Below are 22700 nucleotides of genomic sequence, written 5' to 3' on the forward strand. Positions count from 1 at the left end.
TAACTACATTTCAGATTCTCAAAAGTCGTTGTGGTTATTCTCAAAAGTCGTCTCAAAACGTCATTAGAGGCTGAGTGGTTAAAGACTACTGAATACTGACAGTTCGTCCTGGGCAGGAACCGAGGTGAATGGAAGTGTTGAATAGTTAGGTTTTTTATGATTTTTCCCTGTGTTGTAACGTGAATACGAGCTAGTTTCCTTTAGAAATCCTTCTGGGAAGCATCCCTCTTCTCAGATAGATAGCGCTTGTGTGCGTTGCATTACTCAAGCAACCAAACCTCAAAAATGAAGCAATAGCTAGGCCACTGTTTTATTGCTTATGACGCAGATGGTGCGTCTCAGAAGCAACCGCATAGATAGTAAACAGCACATATTGGGAATTATTCTTCCCTCCTCCTTAATTACCTTATACGCCCTCAGCTCTTTTAATCTGTTGCACCTTTGTATCCTAAAGGTCGCTATTAAAATCGTTTCGGAAGTGTTTATTATACGGCGTATGCATATTTAGTCTAGAACTGTATAGTCCGATATACTTGCTACTAATCATGTACAGGGATTGAACATCTGAAACTCGGTCACTGGAATAGAGGATGTTTTAAATATTTAATTATTTGTATCTATAAAACGGGCAAATATTTTTTATCACACATATTGGAAATCTTAGTTTTCTGTAATGATATTCCTTTTGCATTCAGTTCCTAATGTGCAGGACAGGGGACTGATGACCAGTATTGCATCCGCAAGAAGAGGGGATTCACAAAAACAAACATCCTTGCCTTTATCAAAATTCGAACCTGGGCTCAGTGACGAAGAAGCTCGCTAACCGCCGTACCAACTTGAACCAAAGATATAAACATGTAAAATATCATATAAATTTAGGGACTTCAAAAACGTTTTTCTGTGGAAAACAGAGAAAGAATTAAAGTTTAAATGCTAACATTAGGGATGCCGGAGCCCTACGATTGCAGAAGAAATAAGCAAAAGGTAGATAACTTAAATAGAATAATAAATAATGAATATTAAAAATAAATAAAATGTAAAGCGATAAATTAAAAACTAATAAATTAAATTAATGATAAGAAATTAGTAAATTAAAATATCTCAGAAATTAAATGAAACAATAAAACCAATGGAAGATGATTAAATTAACATAGGAAGAGGAGATATGGAGTGTAAAAGAGTGGTAAATATTTTGAATAGTAATTCTTTGTGGTTTTATGGCAGATGGAGAGGGAACAAAAGATAAATAAAATATTAACTAGGATAATAAACAATGAACATTAAAAATAAATAAAATATAAACCGATAAATAAAAACAGTAATAAATTAAATTAATGACAATTAAGGAATTAACAAATTTAAATATCACAAAAAATTAAACGAAATAATAAAACAAATGAAAGCTGATTAAATTAATATAATAAGATGTGATATGGATGATAAAAGAATTGTTAGTATTTAAAATAGTATTTTTCGGGGTCAGATAAAATTGCAGCTTTTAATTTAGCCTAAACTTCTTTACCTCAAGACTTGGTAGCCCGTAAATTTGGTTGATCAGATTTATCAAAATTTAATCAGATTGGTGTAGCCCGTAAATTTTCTTTTCCTAAATGGGTTTCAACACGGTTTGCTTTCCAATTTGTTTGAAATTTCCTATTTATTTTGTTCTTCTCTGAGAAAGAGAAGCATACATCAGTTTTGTTAATTGTTAAATAAAATGCTGCCCTGATAATAAAAATTTTCTATCAATATCGTGTTTCAGTTGTACAACAAAGTACCGAGTTCGTGTTATTTGGCGGTGCGCCATACTTTGGCTGGATTTATTATTTCATTACGAAATTTTGAAATACTGTAGTCAGGCTCCAGGAACTGAGATTCTTCGGCTGAAATTTAACTTTGGACGAATTAGTTAACAATTCAGTAACTAACACTTAAGAAACTTGTGGCGACTGAAAGATAAGCATCATCGGGACAAAAACAAGAAACAGATGGCAGATGAAGATTCGTGATATGCGCCGAATTTTCATGTAACATTAAGTAAAAGAAAGGGTTACCCCCCCCCCGACGAATAGAGTGATTCAAAAAATTACTATGAGATTCAAGAGCGCCATGCTCTTGCTATGACTTCCTCATTGAAACTTTTGATTGATAAATGGAAATGTCAACTAAATAATGATTACGCTGACTTCCTTGTTGAGAGAAAAAGTATTTAGAGTTCTGTTACTGTGACTGCTGCGAAAGACGAAACATAAACATCGACAATCCATCTTAATTTTTTTTTTAAGTTTATTGTAAATTACGGTCTTTAGAACCAGAGCTTAAATTCGAAAATTGGAAGGGCAGGAGCTCTATGGGAGATCGTCAGAAAAGGTAAATAAAAATAATTTAATAAAGAAATAAATAATGAATTATTAAAATTAAGTAAAGCGATAAAAGTTAATTTGTTAAATTTAAAGGAAATAATAAAATAATAAATAAAATGATCGGAGTGGACGTAATAAAATTACCGGATCGGACGTCACGTGGGACTTGAATTATGATTTCATTCTAAAATTGAGAATTACCGAAGCCGTTTTCCGATGGGCTTTAGCTGAATTTTAGCCCTGTCTAGAACTCAGTTCCCAGCATTGTAATACATTAATGAATTTTCCCCATAATTGCTGTAAATATAATTGGTTGTGAAAGAAGTTTTTCTTAGTAAAATTCGATTAAGAATTACCGAAAACCGTGAAGCGAGGCCTTGCATTTCTAGAAGTGCGTACCGACTAGCACAGTTCTCAACTTTTTTTGTTACATGCACCCCTTTCACCGTTGCTAGATCATACCCCCCGTCCCTTTTCAAAATTCGACAAATACATGTTCATTTATTAAATTTAAACCACATTTTATCAGCACAGCAGGAAACAGGTGTAATCAAGTTGACCGCATTAACCCGCATGAAACTATGAAATTCTGCCCTAAGAGGTAATCCGCGTCTGCCTAGAACCCTAGACTAGTAAATAAGTAATGAAATAATTTTCGATATATCATCGCCGATTTCGCTGAACAAGAAATATAATTAAACAAATTTTGGAATTCAAGTTTGAATTTAGTATAATATTTCATTTCCTTGTACGTCGGTTTTGCATTTAGTAGCATTTTGTGTATGTGCTGAGAAGGGACGCAAAAAGTTCTATCAAGCTACCTGCATGTCTCAAAAATTTGAGAGCTTGAAGTACAGCGAGAAAAGTTGCCACTACTTTCGCACTCTATTTCACTTTGTTCAGATACGATAGTTGCTGTCATAATATCATTTACAGCCTGAGACCTTTCTTCAGATTAGCTTCAAGGCAAAAATTTTACTACTTATGCTAGTTATACAATTAAATCTTGAGTGGCATCATTAGAAGTGTTCACCATGTTATTAAAAAAAAAAAAAAGTTGGATGGTTTTGGCGGCTTAATTTCAATCTTCTGAGCCGCCTTTAATTTGGTTAAATAGTAAGTTCTTACTGTTTTCTTTATGACTGTTTCTTACTGTTTCTTTATGACTGTTTCTTATTCAGTGATACAATTTTAATTATCTGTTTATCTAAGTCGTCGCATCCTTTTTAATGAATCATGTTAACGTATATTTTAACTTTTGAAAATACGAAATGTTTCTATCGAAAATATTTTCTTACAGAACTTGGAGCTCGAAAATACGCCAGAATGGTAGAGAGGTATTTTGAATTGATGTATCATCCAAAAGGTAATTAATTACTTAGCACATTCATTATTTGGGTAAAGTGCAGAATCGCCCACTTATTTGTTTGACGCTTTTTTTTTTATAAGAGTAAGAAGAATTGGATTTTTGTCAGTTTTCTTCGACTTTTTGAGTGAAAGCAGGTCGATGTGTACATGGATAAAGTCAAGAGAGGGCACAATGCCATTTTTGTGCATTTCTGGGATGTTTTTTTAAGTGAAAATTGGTCGATGTGTACATGGATATCGAGTATGCGCAATTTTTAAAAACGCGCCAAGCCGTGGGTGATTCTGCATTCTCCCCCGTTATTTAAATATTAATGACACATAAAACATATATTTGCAAAACTCGGTTGTTTTTGCAAATATATGTGTTAACGTAATTTTTTATTTTATTGCTTCTTATGTAGGCATATTTGGAAAATATCCAAGACTTCTTTATCATAGCCTAGTTAATCCATCAAAATCTTTAAATTCTGTTTGCTAATGCTTTCTAAATGCTTTTCTATGTTTAAATTTGAATTTAAAGGAATGCATTACTTGTATATCTGCAATGATTTAATTTTATTAGCATAGAGATTAATTATTATTCGCGAGTATCAGTATGAAAATACTATCTGTTGCTCAATTATTATAGGTCTTATCTCCGCGACAAATCTTAAATAAACTTTGATCCTGTAGCATCACAAACATGATCCGCCTTCTCAGCTGCTTATCTCAGTTTGATGTTAAGTGTTTACTGAAGCTTCTTCTTTTATGCCAAATGAGGCTTCTTGGTGCTTAAAAAATGATTTAGAGTTTGTGAAGTATTATCTGCAAAACTTTTATTTTATGCTTTTCTCCAGAAGGAAAAGAGAAGGTTGAAACATTGAGGTTCATAAGCTGAAAGGTAGGTTTTTTTATCAATAAGTATTGTTGGTATATGTAGGTGAAACAGCACTGCTATGCTAATTAACTGAAGTATTTTTGGTTTGGTAATTTTTTGCCATATTACTCTATACATAAGTAAACCAATACTCAGAAAATTAACTTTTTTCTTAGTTTAAGAGGTATAGCTTTTTTCTTATTTTACCTACCATATTGAAGTAATATTATTGGCAGTTTCTCAAATATTCTTATTATTTGAATTTGTGCATTAATTATTTGTAACTGCAAATATATTATTTATTTTTCTTTAATAAAAGTGTTATAAAAATATAGTAATAAGATTAGTTTTTGTTTTAAATTTTTATGTCAAATGCCTCATATCATTAACTTTTAATAATTTTAAAACAAATCTGCAAGAAATTTAAAAAAAATTCTTTCTGAATTTTTTAAAATATCAAAGTAATTACATTTTTTACAATTTGCAAAATGCCTTTTAGCTGTAGGCTTGTCAGAAATGAATTCACCTGGAACTGATGCAGCTCAAGAAAATGGAGCATCTTCACCAACAGTTAGTGTCACTAATTCTGAAACAATTGAAAAGAACAAAAAATTTACGGTAAGTATTCACCTTCTAGTATCATTTAGTAAATTCCTTTTCATATTTATTAAAACATAAAAGAAAAATTCTTATCAACACTTACATGTAGCAGACTTATATTGTGTTAAATGAAAATCTCATTTATTCATAATTTTTCATTAAGGTGATTTTACATTTTAATTTATTATTCCTGAAAATTGGCAGTGAATACTTTGAAATGGTTGTTAACTTTTTTTTTTAATGTTGTTTGGACAAAAAATGTTCTTCCTCAGAGTAGGACAATTTATTTATAATAGTTCATTATTTTCTGTTATGTAAACAATACCTGATGCAGAGAAGTATGTTTAAGATAAACATAAATTTATATTATTATAATGTTGTCTCTAGTGTAGAATTGGGTGCCCCTTCGATTATCGACAATTTTTTTTTTTTAATTTTGGCTATGAAACCTCACTTCTGGTTACCATGACAGTTTTAACTTTGTTTTAGCTTCTTGGTTATATTTAAATGAAAATAGATTGTTCTGTACATGAACAAATTTAAGGCAGTGCAAAATTCCTAGTTTGTGCAAGTCTATGATGTTTTTTTTTAAGTGAAAACAGATTGTTGTGTACATGGACACAGAGTTTCTGGAATTCTTTGACTTCTTATTTTGGTTTTGTGTAGCGGCCATCTTGAAATTGTGCCTTCCTGGCGCCGATCTTGGCGTCAAAAAAGAATCGCCAAACAACAAGGGGCACCCAATTGTAAACTTTAATGTTAATAAAATCACATTTATATTATAAATTATAAGAATTTTAAGAAAAATAAGTGAGTGTAAAAAATAGCTAATACAGCTTTATAAGTTGTATGAGTATTACATACTTTTTAATATTTAATCTCAATACATGTATGTGAATAGTTATTAAGCATAATTAAAAAATCACAAAGCCTAAGCACAATTCAAACCTAACACAATTATTATTTAATATTCTGAAATGTGATAATTTCCACATTATAAAGGACTGATTTTATAAAAAATTGGTTGAAGAGAATGTGTACTGAGAAGAATAACTGATTACCAAATATTGAAGTTCATGCTGGCTGTATTGCCTGTTTCTCAAAACATGAAATATTTTATATTCCACATGTTGCTCTCATTGTACTTTTATGTACCTATTTGATAATTTCAACAATTTCAGTAATCTGCAAAGTACTCTTGGAAGTAATATTTTGTATGAATGTATAACTCATATTCAAATTTTGTCTGTTCTGTATACATATTTCATTTTGGTATATATTCTTTTACCTGTAACTGGGTTTCTAGCTTTTATGAATTATATTGGTTGTTTTATATACTGTATGTATTAGTATTTTTACACTTGTTCTTAGCCTAAATTATTTTATTTTTCTGCATTTTCAGATCTGAATCAGTAAACGTTTAAATAGGATATAGGCAATTTTGTAGCACTGCATGTTAATCCTGTAAAGCATTTACCTGCTAAACCTTTTTTGTATCAAGTATATTAAGTTTCAATTAATAAAAGGCAAATTATTTTCAACCTTAGCCTCATCACTTGGAGAATAAATTCTTTTACTCACTGGCTACACTATATATGATTTCTTAAAATTAATAATTTTAATAAATTTAGTTACTTTTCTCTTCAAGTGATGTTTATCTTTTTTGAAAATATTTGAAATATTTTAATATTTTAAATTCAAACATTCAAAACTTTTTTGTAGGTCTATAAAGTTGTAGTTGAAGCTGCAGGAAGTAAATGGTTTGTCTTCCACAGGTATAATGATTTTAGCAAGCTCTTAGATGTAGTAAGTATTTTGATATGGCTCATATGCAGAGGTAAAATAAAATTTATAAAATGATTTGCTTAGACATATGCATGAAATTTACATTGAAGCATCTATCAGAAAATTTCTGTAAGCATTATATTACTTATATTTCATAAATTACTGAGTTATTGGTTCTAATGTCTGATCTTCATTATTCTGTTTTTATTTCAGTACTTAACTGTAATTTTTCAGTTAAAAAACTTAAACATTTATAAGTCACCTTCGCAAAAATGAATATTGAATATGTATATTTACTTAATGAGTGATCTCTAAAATTAGAGTTAATTTACTTTTCATGCAGTTAATTTTCAATAAGTGTTTTCCTTTCAAATGTTACTGATAAATTATTAATTTTTCTTTTGCTTAAAGGTTAATTTTCAAAAATTATTTCCCTTTCAAATTTTACTAAAAAATTATTAACTTTTCTACTGTTTAAAAGTTGTTTGCAGACAAATCATTGCAACACTTTAAGTACTGGTTATTCCTTTCTGTTTCTAAACTTCTGTCATCTTGTTTATTACATGTAATTTAGCTGCATGCACTTTGAAACTTTAAAACTGCCTTTTTTGATTTATTAAAAGTTTATTCAATAAAAATAATGAAAATTCACTCTAAGTAGAGAGAGTGAATTTTCACTATTTTTATCTTATTCTTGAAAGCATTAAGTAAAATGCATTTTCTATTTGGGTCGGATTTAGCAGTTTATTTAAATTAAGCTCTCTCTATACAGTGTTTCTGAAATAATGTTATTGCGTTAGGATTACTTTCAAAAAGAAACTAAGTGCCTGATGAAGATATCACTATATAAAAGTATTTATCAGACTTTTCATTACTTTAAATACAAAATATTGCCTGCTTGCAAATCGCTTGTGCAAACTGACTGATTAACTGAATGAATATACAAGGTATTTAATTGCAATATGCTAAATGTAAAAGTTAAATGTTTTCTAAAAGGAAAAGTTCTACTGTGTAATAACAATTTAAAAAAAAATATGTAGTTTTAATGTATTCTAAAAGTAACAAAAGTGAATCTTTTATAAAACACTGTAATAAAAAATAAATTAAAAACCTAGTGTACAGTTTGTAATTTGCAATTAAAATTTAATACTTCATGCTTAACATTTATATAACCTAATATATGAAACATGGGTAATTTTTTAGAGCTGTGTATTTTTGATAGGAATGAAAGTATGACTCTGTCAATACCTAATTTTTTGTTGTAACTTAGTTGTACCAAAGGAAGTATTTTCCAACCAGTTGGTATAGCTTGATTTTGTATCTTAAAACTTATCAAACAACTGCTCATATAAACTTGTTTTAGTTATCTGATTCTTCATATTTTTGAAGATGAGCTTTACTGTTTGTACCTTATAGTCACACAAAATGTCATAAGCAGAATTAATCCTTGTAGCTAAATAAAGAGGAAAAAATTATGAAAATTCACCTTTTTTTAATGCTTTAGTGTCTTTTTCGAATTTCAGCATGATTTTACATAGATACATATATAAGAAATAACCATATTAATGCTTATTACTGTATTTTTATTATGAAACATTTTTAGTGACAATAAACATTAAAAATATTTCTTCTGGAAAATGTGAAAAACACTTTCAGGAACTAAAATGTAATGCTGATTTAAGAACTATGCAAAAGACAAGTTAATATTTAAAACTGAAATCAGATGAAATGAGGAGAAAAAAGCATTCATTATTACATATTAATGCAAGATGCTTTCCTTAACTCAAGTTAAGTTTTGCTTAATTTTCCCTGAAATTTTTTTATTTAGAAGTATTATACAATATTCATAATTTTAAACTATTTATTGCCCCATACCTATATTTTCACTTTCATAAATAAAGTACATATTCAATTTTTTATTAAAATACAGTAATATTACCTAATTATTAACAAAATGTGAATGATTGTTATATATTGTGTGTTTATTTTACAGAAGGTTTAATGAATATTTTTCAAACATAAGAGCAAATAAATGTGTTTATTTTTTCTTTAAACTGTAAAATTATATTTATAACTTTGTGACTATTAATTTATAATCACAGGAAAATTACAGTTAGTAATAGTTGAGTATTCTGAGACTAAAATTTTTATGGTCTTAATGAAAAATTTTTTCTAATGCCTATAAATATTAGTATTAGTATATTTAAGTATTATTTATGATAGTTCAGTGATGTGTTTTGTGCTAGTCATTTATTCAAGTAATTACTTGGCAAGTAGTATAAATATATTAGTGTATGTATGTATGCATTTATTTTATGTTTAAAACTATGACACTATGAATTACATTAATACTGATTATATCTTTCAATATATGTTTGTTCCTTCAATTTTGCTTTAAAGCTTGTGAATGCTGTAAATACACACACTGGCCAATGAATTAGAAACCTTTGATATTTTCATATGAATGCGTGCTAGGGATGAAATATGCAATTTTTTTTTATGACGTGCGTTACATGTGGTTAGAATGCTAGTATAAGTAAGGTGTAAGAGTGCTTTTCACGATGAATGAAGTAAAATGGGAAAAGCAAACGATCTTTCACTATTTGAAAAAGGGCTTATTGTTGGTGTTCGTTTAGCAGGGGCTTCAATTTCGAAGACAGCAAATCTAACTGGGTTCTCAAAAGCAGACATATCAAAGGTTTTCAAAATCTGGAATCAGAACCCAGTCTTTCTCTAGAGGATGTAACTGTGGTTCGAGCACAGTTTTCCAAGAGAGGGATCAGCAGCGTCTCCAATGAATTGTACAGCAGAACAGGGACTCTACTGTGCTTCATCTGACGCAGATAGTCAACCAAGGCTATTTCCAACAGATTTCAGCTCGAACCCATGCGCAGAGGATAGGAATGCATACTCGGGTGCCAGTGAGAAAAAACACTCATTTCTGCCCGACAGGCAAGAATTCATTTACAGTGGTGTCAGGAAAGAAGACACTGGTCATCTGAGGATTGGAAACAAAAATCTTATTTTGCACTGATGGAAGACAACGAATTTGGTGAGAACCTCGTGAAACCATGAATCTATCTTGCCTTACTCGCACTGTGTGGTGGGAGTATCATGATACGGGGCATGTTCTACTAGCATAGAAGTGGTTCCCTGGTGTTACTCGAGGATAATCAAACGGCGATGAAATACCTAGATTTATTGGCAGATCAAGTGCACCTGGAGTGTTGCATTTTTACTCTGATGACAACGGATACTTCATGAATGATAATGCAACTATATATCGTGCCAGAACCATTCAAAATTGGTTTGTTGAATATCAGTCTGACTTCCAACACCTTCCCTGGCCACTGCACAGCCTGGATCTTAACCACGTAGAAAATGTGTACGATGTGGTGGAAAGACACATTTGACAGCACTCTCCTCTTCCATCTAATTTACAAGACCTAAAAAGCTGCATAACCAACATATGGTATTCTCTTTACATTAAATGCACTCCAGAAGCATGTGGACTTGATATCCAAAGAAATCAGAGCATTTATCCGTGCAAAAGGTGGTCCAGTAAAATATTAATCATTTGGACAGTGTGTAAATTATACCTTTCCAGTTGTCAGACATCTTTCCTGCAATTTGTGTGAATAACTGTTATTTTGTTTATAAATAAAAAAATTTAAGTTCAAACCAATTATGATTTAATAAAACCTTTACATATTGAGTTTATGTATTACTGTTGAGTTTTTTTTTTAAATTCTGGTAAATTAGCTTTTTATTAACAACAGTTTATTAGAACTTTTTACCCAGTACATGAAACATTTGAAATATATTCTAGAAATTGTATTTCCCCCCAGCTCAAAAGGCAATACCCTAATGTACCCTTGAAATTACCTGGAAAAAAGCTGTTTGGAAATAATTTCAGTTCTGATTTCATAAGAAATAGACGTCAGGGATTGAATGAATTTGTTCAGAAACTTGTTACAGAGCCTTGTCTATTGCAAAGGTAATTTAATTTGAATTGCATTTTGAATCATTATTCATCAAGCATGTAAAAGATTATGTGAAACAAATACAAAACAGAACTTAAAGTGATTTAGTTCACTTATGCTCACCAAATCTGCCTATTTTCATAAAAATTGCTTGCTTTTGCCGTACAATGCAAATAAATTTATTGTTATGATAAATTTTAATACCTATGTTGCAGATTATAAGTAAATTACATTTCACACTTAATAGGAGAACTTTCTTGTAACTGTGTGTGTATATACATAGCTACATTATTTTTTTAATGTTGTGAATCTTGTTGCATAACATGTTTTCTGTCATTAATATAATGTATACACTCTGTTTTCCTATCCAGTTAATGAAAGCTTTTGAAACCTGGTAGATTAATTTCAGGTTTTATAGCAACATTTATCTGCATGAACATTTTTGTGGTTTTCTCCATGTATAGCAAACATGTGCTTATTTCCAATGTAAATTATTTTTGAGATCGATAATTCATGGTTACTCCTATTAATTAGGTGCTTAACATATGGTATAACTTCTACAGAATTCTTTGTCACAAGAGATAAGTGTATTTTAATATTTAGGATATTATTATCAGCTACTTTTTATATCTATTTTTTTTTAGAAAAATAGTTATTTTTCATGTACTTTGTTGTGTATATTTTACACCACTATCTTTTTAATGCCTAAATTAAAGCTACAAATGGATGTTTAAATTGCCCTAATCTCAAATTCTTTCATGATTAACAAGATATGCATACTTTCATGATGTAGCTTAATGAGATTAGAGCTAAATATTTAAAATTGTTATGATTAATTTATGCCATAGACATTTTACATGCATCTCCTAAGTTTAAGAATGTACAGCATAAATGTATCGTAAGCTTAATGTTGAATTCATAAATACATTACATGACAGTCTCAAGCAGGATCTATTTAACATGTAGGAACTTCTTTAAAGATAGTTTGAATAATTTCTAGTAAATGTGAATGTACTGTTATTATTCATTTGAAAACAAAATAAACTACACTTAACTCAAAAATGTTAATTTAGTTGCCAAAATGGAAACAAAATTAAAGGGAGATGTTCCATTATAAAAAGAGAAACTGAATGTGGTTAGAAGATTTGTCTCATTTGTCATACAGATACATAAAGCTAGTTAATTTATTATGACCTAATCATATACTAAGTATATATTGCAAAATATTTCTATTTACATTTCTTTAAATATGTTGATTTAAATTTTTTTTAATATTGCACAGTTTTAAGAATTTTGGGTCTTATGTGCACAGTAAAATCTGTTGTGTCTTATGTGCACAGTAAAATCTGTTGTTTTATGTGCACAGTAAAATTGTATTCGTGTCAGCGATGTGATCATGCATATATCTATGGAAAAAATATGCAAGCTTATCTTCTGCTTGACAGAACATACCACTTGACCCTATTTAAATATTTCTTATAATAAAAGTAAGCTCTGTTATGATAAATATTGTTTATTGAAATAATAATTTTGGTCATGTAGGCATGTTATGAAATTATAGTAAAAACTTTCTGAATTTTTCATTTTGTAACCTGAAAATATGATTTGCATTTGAAATTCAAAATGACTAAAAGTAGATTTTTTTAAATTTCATTTGAAAATTTTATACTGTATTTAAAATGTCATTTTTGATTTGCCTTTGTAATTTAGCATGTTAAACATGGAAACCATTTCTTAGAACCTGCAGTTAATTGCAGGTATTGAGCTGTCTCCTATTTTAAATTATATTAATACTGAAAAGAGATAAAGAAGAGGCTAAAAAAGAAAACTCATAAAATTAGCAGTTTTATACTAGTGAAGTGTAATTGTATTTGTAATTTAGTTATAAAAAGTATCAAATATCCCCAATTTACGTTTTGAAATATAAAATTTTACAGCATATCCTGAAGTAATTAACAAAACTGTGACTAAAAATGTAACAAAAATTTATTTTGCTTAAAATTTTGTGAAATCTGCATTACATGTGCAAATAAACCTTTCTGAAGTTGTAAAAATTCGAATATAATTATGATCATCAGAGAGAAAAATTATACTTCAAATAAAATTTTAACAGTTACTTGTTAAAAATTTTATTTCAGAGACTGAAGCCTTGCATTAGCTGAGTTCCTAGCACTCCAAATTTCTTTATCAACATGTTTGATTTGAAAGAGATTTGCATAGTATTTCAATATTTATTGAAATTTAAAACTTGTTTTTATATAAACATTTTTGGGGAATGTGATTGTTAAAGGTCAATAATTAATCTCATAGCTGAATATTTAATTGCATCTTCCTAATTAAGAGTGTTATTGATCATGCTTTGAACTATATATATAGCAAATTTGAATAATAAATTGCTTGTGTATATCATTTTATACTTAATAATGTTGTACTTTCTTGCAGCCCTGAAGTTAGAGAATTTTTAAATGTTGATAAAAATTTGATGCCAATTTCACCTGATGGGAAAGAGCCATTAGATAAAGTTCAAGATCTTGCAGAGGCATTATATTCTGTAAGTATTTGGAAAACTACTTTGGTCATTGTGCAGCTTGTAGATAATCAGTTGCAAAATGAAAGAAAATAATCATTTGTTATCTAGTATAATTTTAAAATTTGTTTGAAAGCTTTTGCAATGTGTTTATAATTTAATATTTTTAAATAAAAATTGCTTTTTGTATATGTGTAGGAAACTACTGATAGTGACAAAGCAGAAGAGAAACCTGTAGATCTGGGACCAAAGGAAAAGAAAAAGTATATTCTCAATTGTACATCATGATTTATTATAGCTCCAATAGAAATCAATAGTTGTTACAGTGAACATTTAATGTCAGTTAATTAATGTCACAAAAAATTATAAAAGTATAATGAAAATTTCTATCTAGGAGATTTTATAGATTTTCTGTGGTACATTAATATATTCCAGAACAGAATAAAATCCTTATAATTAACATACATTTAATATGTGTGTGCTTTCTGCTGTAGATCAGGCCCACCAGCGGCTGAGCTGTAAAGTCGTTGAACACTGGTAGTTCGGTCTGAGGTTTGAATCCCACGACCGGGCTAGCTGCATGGGTATTTTCGTGGTTTTTCCCATGTGTAACATGTATACAAGCCGGTTTCCTTAGAAAGTCCTCCACGAAGGCATCCCTTCCCTTCCTTAGGCAGATAGCCCTTAAGGCTTTGCCATAATTAGATAACCTAGCCTGCTGTAGATCTTAAGTACCTTGCTTTTAGCATTTTAGCAAGCAAATGTGGAAAATCTTAAGACATTTTTATGATGGTTACTAATAAAGAAAAGCTATCTTATGATGTAATTGTAGAATGGCTTTCCACTGGAAATTATTATCTTGAACTAATACATGCTATTATTATCAAAAATATCATGAAAATGTAAGTGTATATGTTTAACCCTTAAGATTTTTAAAACAAGTATGAAACAGTGTTCTTAACACACTTACTCATAATCAATGAATGACTTATTAAATTATTTTTTGCTTCATGCATATAAATTAACAAAAACTATTAAGAATGTGTTGTTTAAGTAGTGTGATGGGCCTAATCCAAATTTCAAATTTGATTCCAATAGTTGAAGTAGACTAGATTTCCATTTCTATTTACCAGGGTTAATATAATTCTGACCTATTTTTTGGCTGCTTATTGTTGCTATAATGATAGCAAGAATGAAAGAGCTTAAATAAGTTATGGACCATAAACTTTGAGAAAGCAAATTTTTAAATCTTACCTAGCAAGTACTTTGTTGATTTAGATTCATTTGCTGCATAAGATTAATAAAAATCTGTCAATTAATTTGCTTTGTTATTTAACAGAGCTAAATTATTTCTAGAACATATCTTTAACTTATTACTAACAGAAACAGCCTATTTTATACAGCAGAAGGTTATACTTTGATACTATAAAGTTTGCATGTACACATATATATATACATCTGTACTGTAAATCTACAAAGTACATATTATAAGGGGCAATAGCTTATATATATGTATATATACTATGTTTATTTAAACTTCCGACTAATTGTTTGAACTGTAAAAGAATTGTTAATAAAAATTCACAGTTTTGATACATAAGATTTAGTAATTTTTATAAGGATTTTTAAATGAACATAAAATGTTTTCCTTGTGCCAATCTTTGGACTGTAGTTAGCACCTAGAGCCATTTTCATTTAATTTCAGATCATTAGAAATTTGTTAGAGGTCTGTTTTTATTTTTAGTATATATATGGCAAACAGTGTGAAAAGTTTTCAGTTTTTTTATACAAATCCAGTTCATATTAGGAATATTTTCTCACCTAACATGTATTTTGGTGGCCAAAATTAAAGAATAAATTTGAAAAACTCAACATTTCTCATTTCACATGAAAAGAAGCATTTGTAATTTTGCATAAAATTAAAAATGTTCTCATGGTCTGTTCATTTGCATGTTCTGTGCTTTAATAAAAAGATACTTATTTTTGTCACTCGATAGTTTTTAATGTAACTCTTACTTTCATAGGAGGATCACTTCCCAAATTATCCTTTAATTTTGTATACCAGTGTATTTTTAGTGTTTTCGTTTCATTTGAAATATTCTCTTGCTGTGCCAAATTTGAAATCATACATAGATGAACCTAATTATAAAATCTGGTAATGATAGATCAGATAACACCCCAAAATGAAATCCTCAGAATTTCTGAGTTTGAAATTTCATTAAGGTGATGCTAATATACTAGTTCATTTTATTTTATCCATCTTAAAACTTCTTAACACTGAAATTTAGTTTTATTCAGAATGAATGTGTTTTGATAATGTATTATATTTTAATATTACATGAAGTTATAATAAAAACATGAATTTAAAAAGTAACAGCAATAAGAATTTTTAAAAGTTACTTTTGCTTCAAAATTTTAGATTATTTGTTTGGAAAAAATAACTCATTTTTACTTTCTTTGATATTTTGTGTTGTAAATTTACACAAGACATAGTAGACTGCAGCTAACAAATTTATGTATGTTAGTTAGTGTGGAAGACTGTTTTTGTGTTTTAAGTTTTCAGACACTTGAAAGAAATATTTACCAATTACTCATACATTTTTTTGATTTTTCTGATTTCTTCTCAGGAATATGGCTGTTACATGAGTAATTAAATGTTTAATAAAATAGCTATAGCATATGCTCTAGTTTTATTTAACTTTGATACCATGTATTTTAATTTAATGTTTTTGTTTTTCATGCAAATGTGTAATTATAATTATAATCAAAGTAATATTTCTTTCTGAAAACAAAGAGACTAAATATTATAGTTTAAATGGTAGTACAATGATGTGTTGCATTAGACCTTTATGCACAATAACTTATTTTTAATTCATTGCTCCAGTTCCAATGTTAAGCCGTGAGTACCTTGCAAATTTGCTCCCTTTGTTCCGGCTGTTGTCACAATAAGTTGCTACTACGAGTGATGCAGTGAGTTGAATGCTTAGGGTGGGTCCGAAGGACAGACTAGGAGGTGAAGGGGGCGTGACCAATAGTTACATGTGGCACGGCAAGGAAGGTCAAGAAGCTGTCCAAGAAGAAGTATTTAAAATAAATTTTTACATGCAAAATTACTAGCAAAATGCCATGTAATATCAAAAGAATAATGTGGAAGCATATTATAGATGGTGTAGATGTCTCATCAGGTCTCATCAGTAAAGGCATTATGTACAGATAATGTAGACAGGTAACTTAATATATACAGGTGTTGTGATCAGAAAAATTTCAAAAGCTCCATGCTGTTACAGAGTTAATACATTGCAGTAACACATAAAATGGCACGAAAATAGTCAGGATATATAAAATAGAAGGAAAACCTATAAACACATGTACAAGAATTCTGCACCATGGGTAGCAGATACAGTTCAGAGGGGATCATGTGGGGTGGTCACCCTCTTATAACCTCAGACCCTGGAGGATGCTGCTTGAAAAATGTAAACAGTACACTCAGTTACTTAATGAAGATCCGCACAGTATTAAGTTGGGAAATTGTGATTCCTTTCATTCTGATTGATAAAATACACAGCATAAGGGCATAAAAACTTATCCTCATTGAGGATTTCGTAGTGAAACAAATTAAAGTGTTGCAAATATTCACAATCGAGTGCTTCAGTGTAAAAGTTCCTGTTCAGCCTGTGCAGGAAGTCCGTTATAGTATCCAATTTTAGATCATGATGTAAAAGGTCGTTATGGACAAAGTAGTGTGCATTCGTGATAATGCGTAAGTGCTTGTTTTGAATGATTTGCAATTTCTGGATATCTGAGTCTTTGGCAGCTGCCCAGGCAGGTGATACATAGCACATGATGGGGTGTATAATTGAGGTATAAATGAGTTTCTTTTTGGTCAGATCGACTTTAGAGTATTTCCTGATAATTGGGAAGAGACATTTCATGTCTTTTAGAGCTTTATTTCAGATGTTGTTGATATGACTGGTCCAGGTTAGCTTTGAGTTAAGGATAATCCCAAGATACTTAGCTTCCTTCATGATAGGAATTCTTTCATTAAATAGGATAAGGTCTTTTTTGATGGGGCAGTTTTTCTTACAGTCACGTATGATGAGAAGTTGCGATTTAGAGGCATTTATGGAGACTTTCCACATTTTGCACCAGTTCTCAATTATCGGGATGACACTTTGTAGTCGTTTAATTGCATGGTTGACATTTGCTGATTTCACTGCCAGGGCAGTGTCGTCAGTGTAGCATGCTAATAAGGTGTTATGAACATTTGGGGAGTCAGATACGTATAATAAAAAGAGTATTGTGCCGGTGACACTTCCTTGAGGTACTCCAGCACTAATTGTCCGCATAGAGAAAAGACCATCTCCACAACTTGCACGAAATGTGTGGTGGGAGAGAAAGGAGAGGATCATGAGTATAAGTTCCCTTGGGAAATTCAGGTCGATGAGCTTGGCGATAAGTCCTTCATGTCGGACACAGTCGAAAGCTTTCGCCACATCTAGCATGAGGAGGGCAACATTTAATTTAGAATGCAGGGCAGTGCCTGCAAATTCCATAATTCTAAGCAGTTGTTTTGTCGTGGATAATTTAGGCCGGAATCCAAACTGTTCAGGAGGGAACAGATTGAAATAGTCCTTCATTCTATAAAACAAGATCCTTTCAAACACTTTTCCCAACCCGGGGAGAAGACTAATCAGTCGAAAGCCATCAGGAGTTGAATGATCTTTACTGGGTTTCGGAATAAGTATGATTTTGGCAATTTTTCATTGTGTAGGGAAGTATGCGTTAATTAAGCAGACATTAAAGAGTCTGGTGAGCTTGCAGATGATATTATTTGGGAGTACTTTGATTGCTCTGTTAGAAATTTTATCGATTCCATGTGCTTTTTTCATATTTAAGTTCTTGATAACACTATGAACTTCAAAAGGAGTGGTAAGAGTAATACGATTATTAACTGACGATGCGTTGAGCCAATCTCTAACTTCGAGGAGGGTGCTTAATTCAAAACTAGGATCCACCAGTCAATCATTTGGCTGGAACTGCTTGGCAAGGTGGGACGCAAACATATTTGCTTTGTCCTTATTGGTAGTTGCAACTTGAGTGCCATAATAGTGGGGGCGATTGCTGGAGAAATTAGACTTTAAGTTTTTGATGAATTTCCAGAAAGAACCATCGTTAATGTTCAGATTAAGTATTTTTTCAGTCCAAAGTTCTTCTCTGTGTTCCTTGATGAGGCGTTTAATAACTTTACTGAGCTGATTAATTTGTCTTTTGAGTGCTGGGTCCCATGTAACGGGATATTTCTTACGAAGTCTATTTCTTTGCTTCATCATCTGATGTTGGATGGGAGCTTATACAGCTTTTCACTGTTAGTAATTGTTTCACTTGCATTCTTCATAGCCTGTTGGATAGTGTTAGTGAGGAGGTAGACTGCATTATCAATTCCAGTATTGGAATTTAGATTACAAAAATTGAGATTACTGTCCTTCATAAAGTTCATTGCTCATGGAGATCTTATTTAAAAAGGGTCAGTCATGATAACCTTCATCCTTATCAGAGCACAGAAAGCTGAAATTGTGCATCAGACATTAGCAAACATCTGTAATTCACAGAAATTTTTATGTTGATGAAAATATAATGAACTAATGTAAGCAGAATTACAATAAAAAAATATGGATACTTTTATTACAATAAAAATGTGATTTTAATTAGTACAATCGATCTACACAGCAATTGCATTAGAATTTCTTTACAATATTTTAAATCAATGAAACATCTTGAACAGACACCTAATTATAACATACACATACATTAAATGAAATTAAGCTTTAAAAAAAAGAAGGGAAAGATGAACAAAGTTCATTGCAGGCATTATTTTACCTTATAATCATAAAGATGACTTTTACATAGTTTCAAATTTTGAATTAATTTATTTCAATGATTCTCACATGTTTAATTTTATGTTTGTAGTGTGAAACCCAACGATTTCGAATTTTTGAAAGTTATTGGAAAAGGAAGCTTTGGTAGAGTTCTGTTAGCTAAACATAAAGCTGAAGGCAATATATATGCAGTGAAGGTAATTATATTTTTATATTAAATTTATAAAATATGTATATAATCTTAAATTTTGAAGGTTATATATATATATATATATATATATGAAAGCAACTCGATGAATATATGAAACCCATATGAATACGTGAAAGCAACTTGGTTTCAACTGATTTCTCAATGTTAGTCGACTAAGTTAGGTTCATAGTTATTAATTCTTTAGAAGCACATGAAGTGGGTTTAAATGTATACAGAATTTTACTCTCAGAATTATCAGAAATTACAGCCTTTCTTATGAAATGTTCCTATTCTATGAAGTTGCATTTCTCAAATACTTAGAGGATAGTAAGACATGTTACCAAGTCATATCTAATCTAGTCTTTCATAGTCTCTCCACCAAGACTTGCCAGTGGCTGAACAGTAAAGACATTTAACATTCCTAGTTTGACTTGCTTCAAATCCCAGCAAACAGGCTGGCCGTTTTCATGGTTCTTCTTCTCTTCCATGATTCTGTGTAACATGGATATGAGCCAGTTTCCCTTAGACAGTCTTTCATGAAACCATCCCTCCCTGTAGGCAGGTAGCTCTCTCATATTTTCTAGTAATCAAACAAAATTCTCCACTATAATAATTTCTAAATCCCTGCACTCTATATATCGAATCATCATAAAAATCTTGCTGTAGAAAATTGGTTGGTATGTATTATCCTATTGTGGAAAAGGTCTTTATTTTTTAATTCAGATTCTTTGAGTTAAAAAAAGTGGGGGGAAAACTTTAAAAGGCTTAGCTGTATGTCATGCAATTTACAGATATATATACTAAAAAATTTGAATTTACAGTGCTTTAAATATAACCTAAAACCTACATGCTATTGCGAAATGTTTAGAAGTTATATGTGGTTGCAAAATACTTTTCATTCTAATTTGTCATTAAATTATGGAGAAAATTCTATGAATAACAAGCTTCTAATACACAGCATCTGTACATATGAATTTGAAAATTGTTCAGTTATTATTTTAAATAATATGTAAATTTCTAAGTCTGTGTTTTTTTGTTAGTTTTTATAAATGCAATTTTTTTCTATGCTTGTTTTCTGGTTCCATGTAATGCTTTTACTTTGGCAAGTTTTTTTAATCATCAAATTCTTGAAATATATGATCACTTATATCAACGTTTATAAACTATTTTTAAATGCAGCAAGATATTTTAAATTTGTTTTTCATTACAAAAACTACAATTGATTTATTTATGTATTTAAAAAATATTTCTGATGCTGCACAGCATGAAGTGCAAGGCTTGGAAAGCAATTAAGTTGACGAAGTATGAAATATGCAAAAATACATAATAGCTTACAAAATATTATAGTATGCAAAACTAAACCATAAAAAAGCTTTAAATAGTATTAAGAAATTATTAGATAGATTTAAAAAAGGTGAGGGAAATGACATTTTTGTATTGTAACATTTTTTATGCTTTTCAAGGCATATATTCCAAGTCTTCAAAAGGGGGCCTCTCAGTGGTCAAATGATTAAAGCTTACTGAACCAGATTTTCATACTGTTTGATTATTTGCAAAATAGGCTATGAACGTTGGCATATTCATGCTTTTCCACCATATCTGAATTGCATTTAAAAAGCTTTAAATACTATGAACAAAGTATTAAACAGATTTAAAAAAAGTGATGGAAGGGGCATTTTTGTATTGTAACATTTTCTATGCTTTTCAAGAGATATATCCCCAGACTTTTCAAGACAGTGCCTCTCAGTGGTCAAATGGTTAAAGCTATTGAACAAGATTTTCATTCTGTTAGATTACATGCAAAATCGGCTGTCAGCATTGGAATATTCATGCTTTTCCACCATATCTGAATTGCATGTTTTCTGGTAAGGTATCCTTCCCTAGACATCTCTTAGATAATTAAGACACAATAACACGCCGAATAAATACTAATTCAGAAGTCAAACAACAAAAATCAGCGTTATATTTTCAAAATTTTCGCAGGACTAGTTTCAATGGTTTTTACCGAACCACCACCCTCAGCTGCAAAACCGCAAATGAACCATCAAAACTAGTCCTGCGAAAATTTTGAAAATATAACGCAGATTTTTGTTGTTTGACTTCTGACTTAGTATCTCTTAGATACTTTGCCATAATTTGCCTTGTCTCTTTTAGGATACCTAGTTAAATTTACTTCTTATATTAATTGGTTATTATGAGTATCATCATCATTATCACGTTCTAAATTCTCTCTCTTTTCAAACAGGTTCTTCAAAAGAAAATGATTTTGAAAAGAAATGAGAAAAATCATGTTATGAGTGAGAGAAATGTTCTTCTTAAAAATTTACATCATCCTTTCCTTGTTGGACTTCATTATGCATTTCAAACCCCTGATAAACTTTACTTTGTTCTGGATTATGTAAATGGAGGAGAGGTATTATTGAAATATTTTATACTTTTCCTTGTATAAAGAAAGTTTTTATTATTTATACATAGATAAATTTTCAGAATTGATATGTAAAATATGTGTGTGCTTGCTCATTTCATGAATGTTTTATGCATGTATTTGAAGCAAAACTTGACTATATTCAAATCTGATTTTCATATATTGAATCAAATTTTAAAGACACTTTTAAAGTTAGCTTATTGCCCACAAGTGATGTAGTTTGCAAGATCACTCAAAATTGCTAGTTTGTCACGTGTTCAGTTGCTATGTTTAATGGGCTGTTCATGATTTCCCTGATGTTTAATATGAATATGAGCCAAATTACCTCAGTCCTCCACAAAGGCACATTCCTTCTAAGGCAGATAACAGTCGATTACTTTGTATTAATAAATTACCTGATTCTTTTTAGAATATAGTTTACTATGCTGTAGAATATGTGCTTTGAATGTTAACTTTTAAGATTCTAAATCAAAAGAACATGAGTTCAGATTCTTTCAAAATTCTTGAAATATTACTTTTAAATGTAAAAATTATGTTTGGCATTTTGCAGTTGTCTTTTGAAATTGGCAAGTTCTTTGATAAAACTAAATTGGGAAACATTAATTTTACATTTACTTTAAGATCAGAATTATCATGCATAAAATGTAGCGAAAACAAAGTCTCAGCAATCATTAAAATTTTGTGTGGTTACTCATATGTGTGATATTTGCAATCTCATTATAAAAAC

At 30.2% G+C, this 22700-nt stretch overlaps 1 protein-coding gene across 1 annotated transcript in view; it reads left to right on the top strand.

The window, feature by feature from the left end:
- LOC118188373 (serine/threonine-protein kinase Sgk2-like) overlaps positions 1 to 22700 on the top strand; it is a 74401-nt gene that overhangs the window by 20130 nt on the left and 31571 nt on the right. Inside the window, exons 2-9 of the mRNA XM_035358788.2 lie at positions 3664 to 3729; positions 5087 to 5205; positions 6910 to 6993; positions 10821 to 10969; positions 13398 to 13506; positions 13681 to 13745; positions 19450 to 19555; positions 21794 to 21961. Of these exons, the coding sequence (XP_035214679.1) occupies positions 3664 to 3729; positions 5087 to 5205; positions 6910 to 6993; positions 10821 to 10969; positions 13398 to 13506; positions 13681 to 13745; positions 19450 to 19555; positions 21794 to 21961 (866 nt within the window). The remainder of the gene's footprint in view (positions 1 to 3663; positions 3730 to 5086; positions 5206 to 6909; positions 6994 to 10820; positions 10970 to 13397; positions 13507 to 13680; positions 13746 to 19449; positions 19556 to 21793; positions 21962 to 22700) is intronic.

The sequence above is a fragment of the Stegodyphus dumicola genome, chromosome X1 (assembly GCF_044657685.1).
Source record: "Stegodyphus dumicola isolate Sdum_Otavi_A_Nest chromosome X1, ASM4465768v1".
NCBI classification, from domain to species: Eukaryota; Metazoa; Arthropoda; class Arachnida; order Araneae; family Eresidae; genus Stegodyphus; species Stegodyphus dumicola.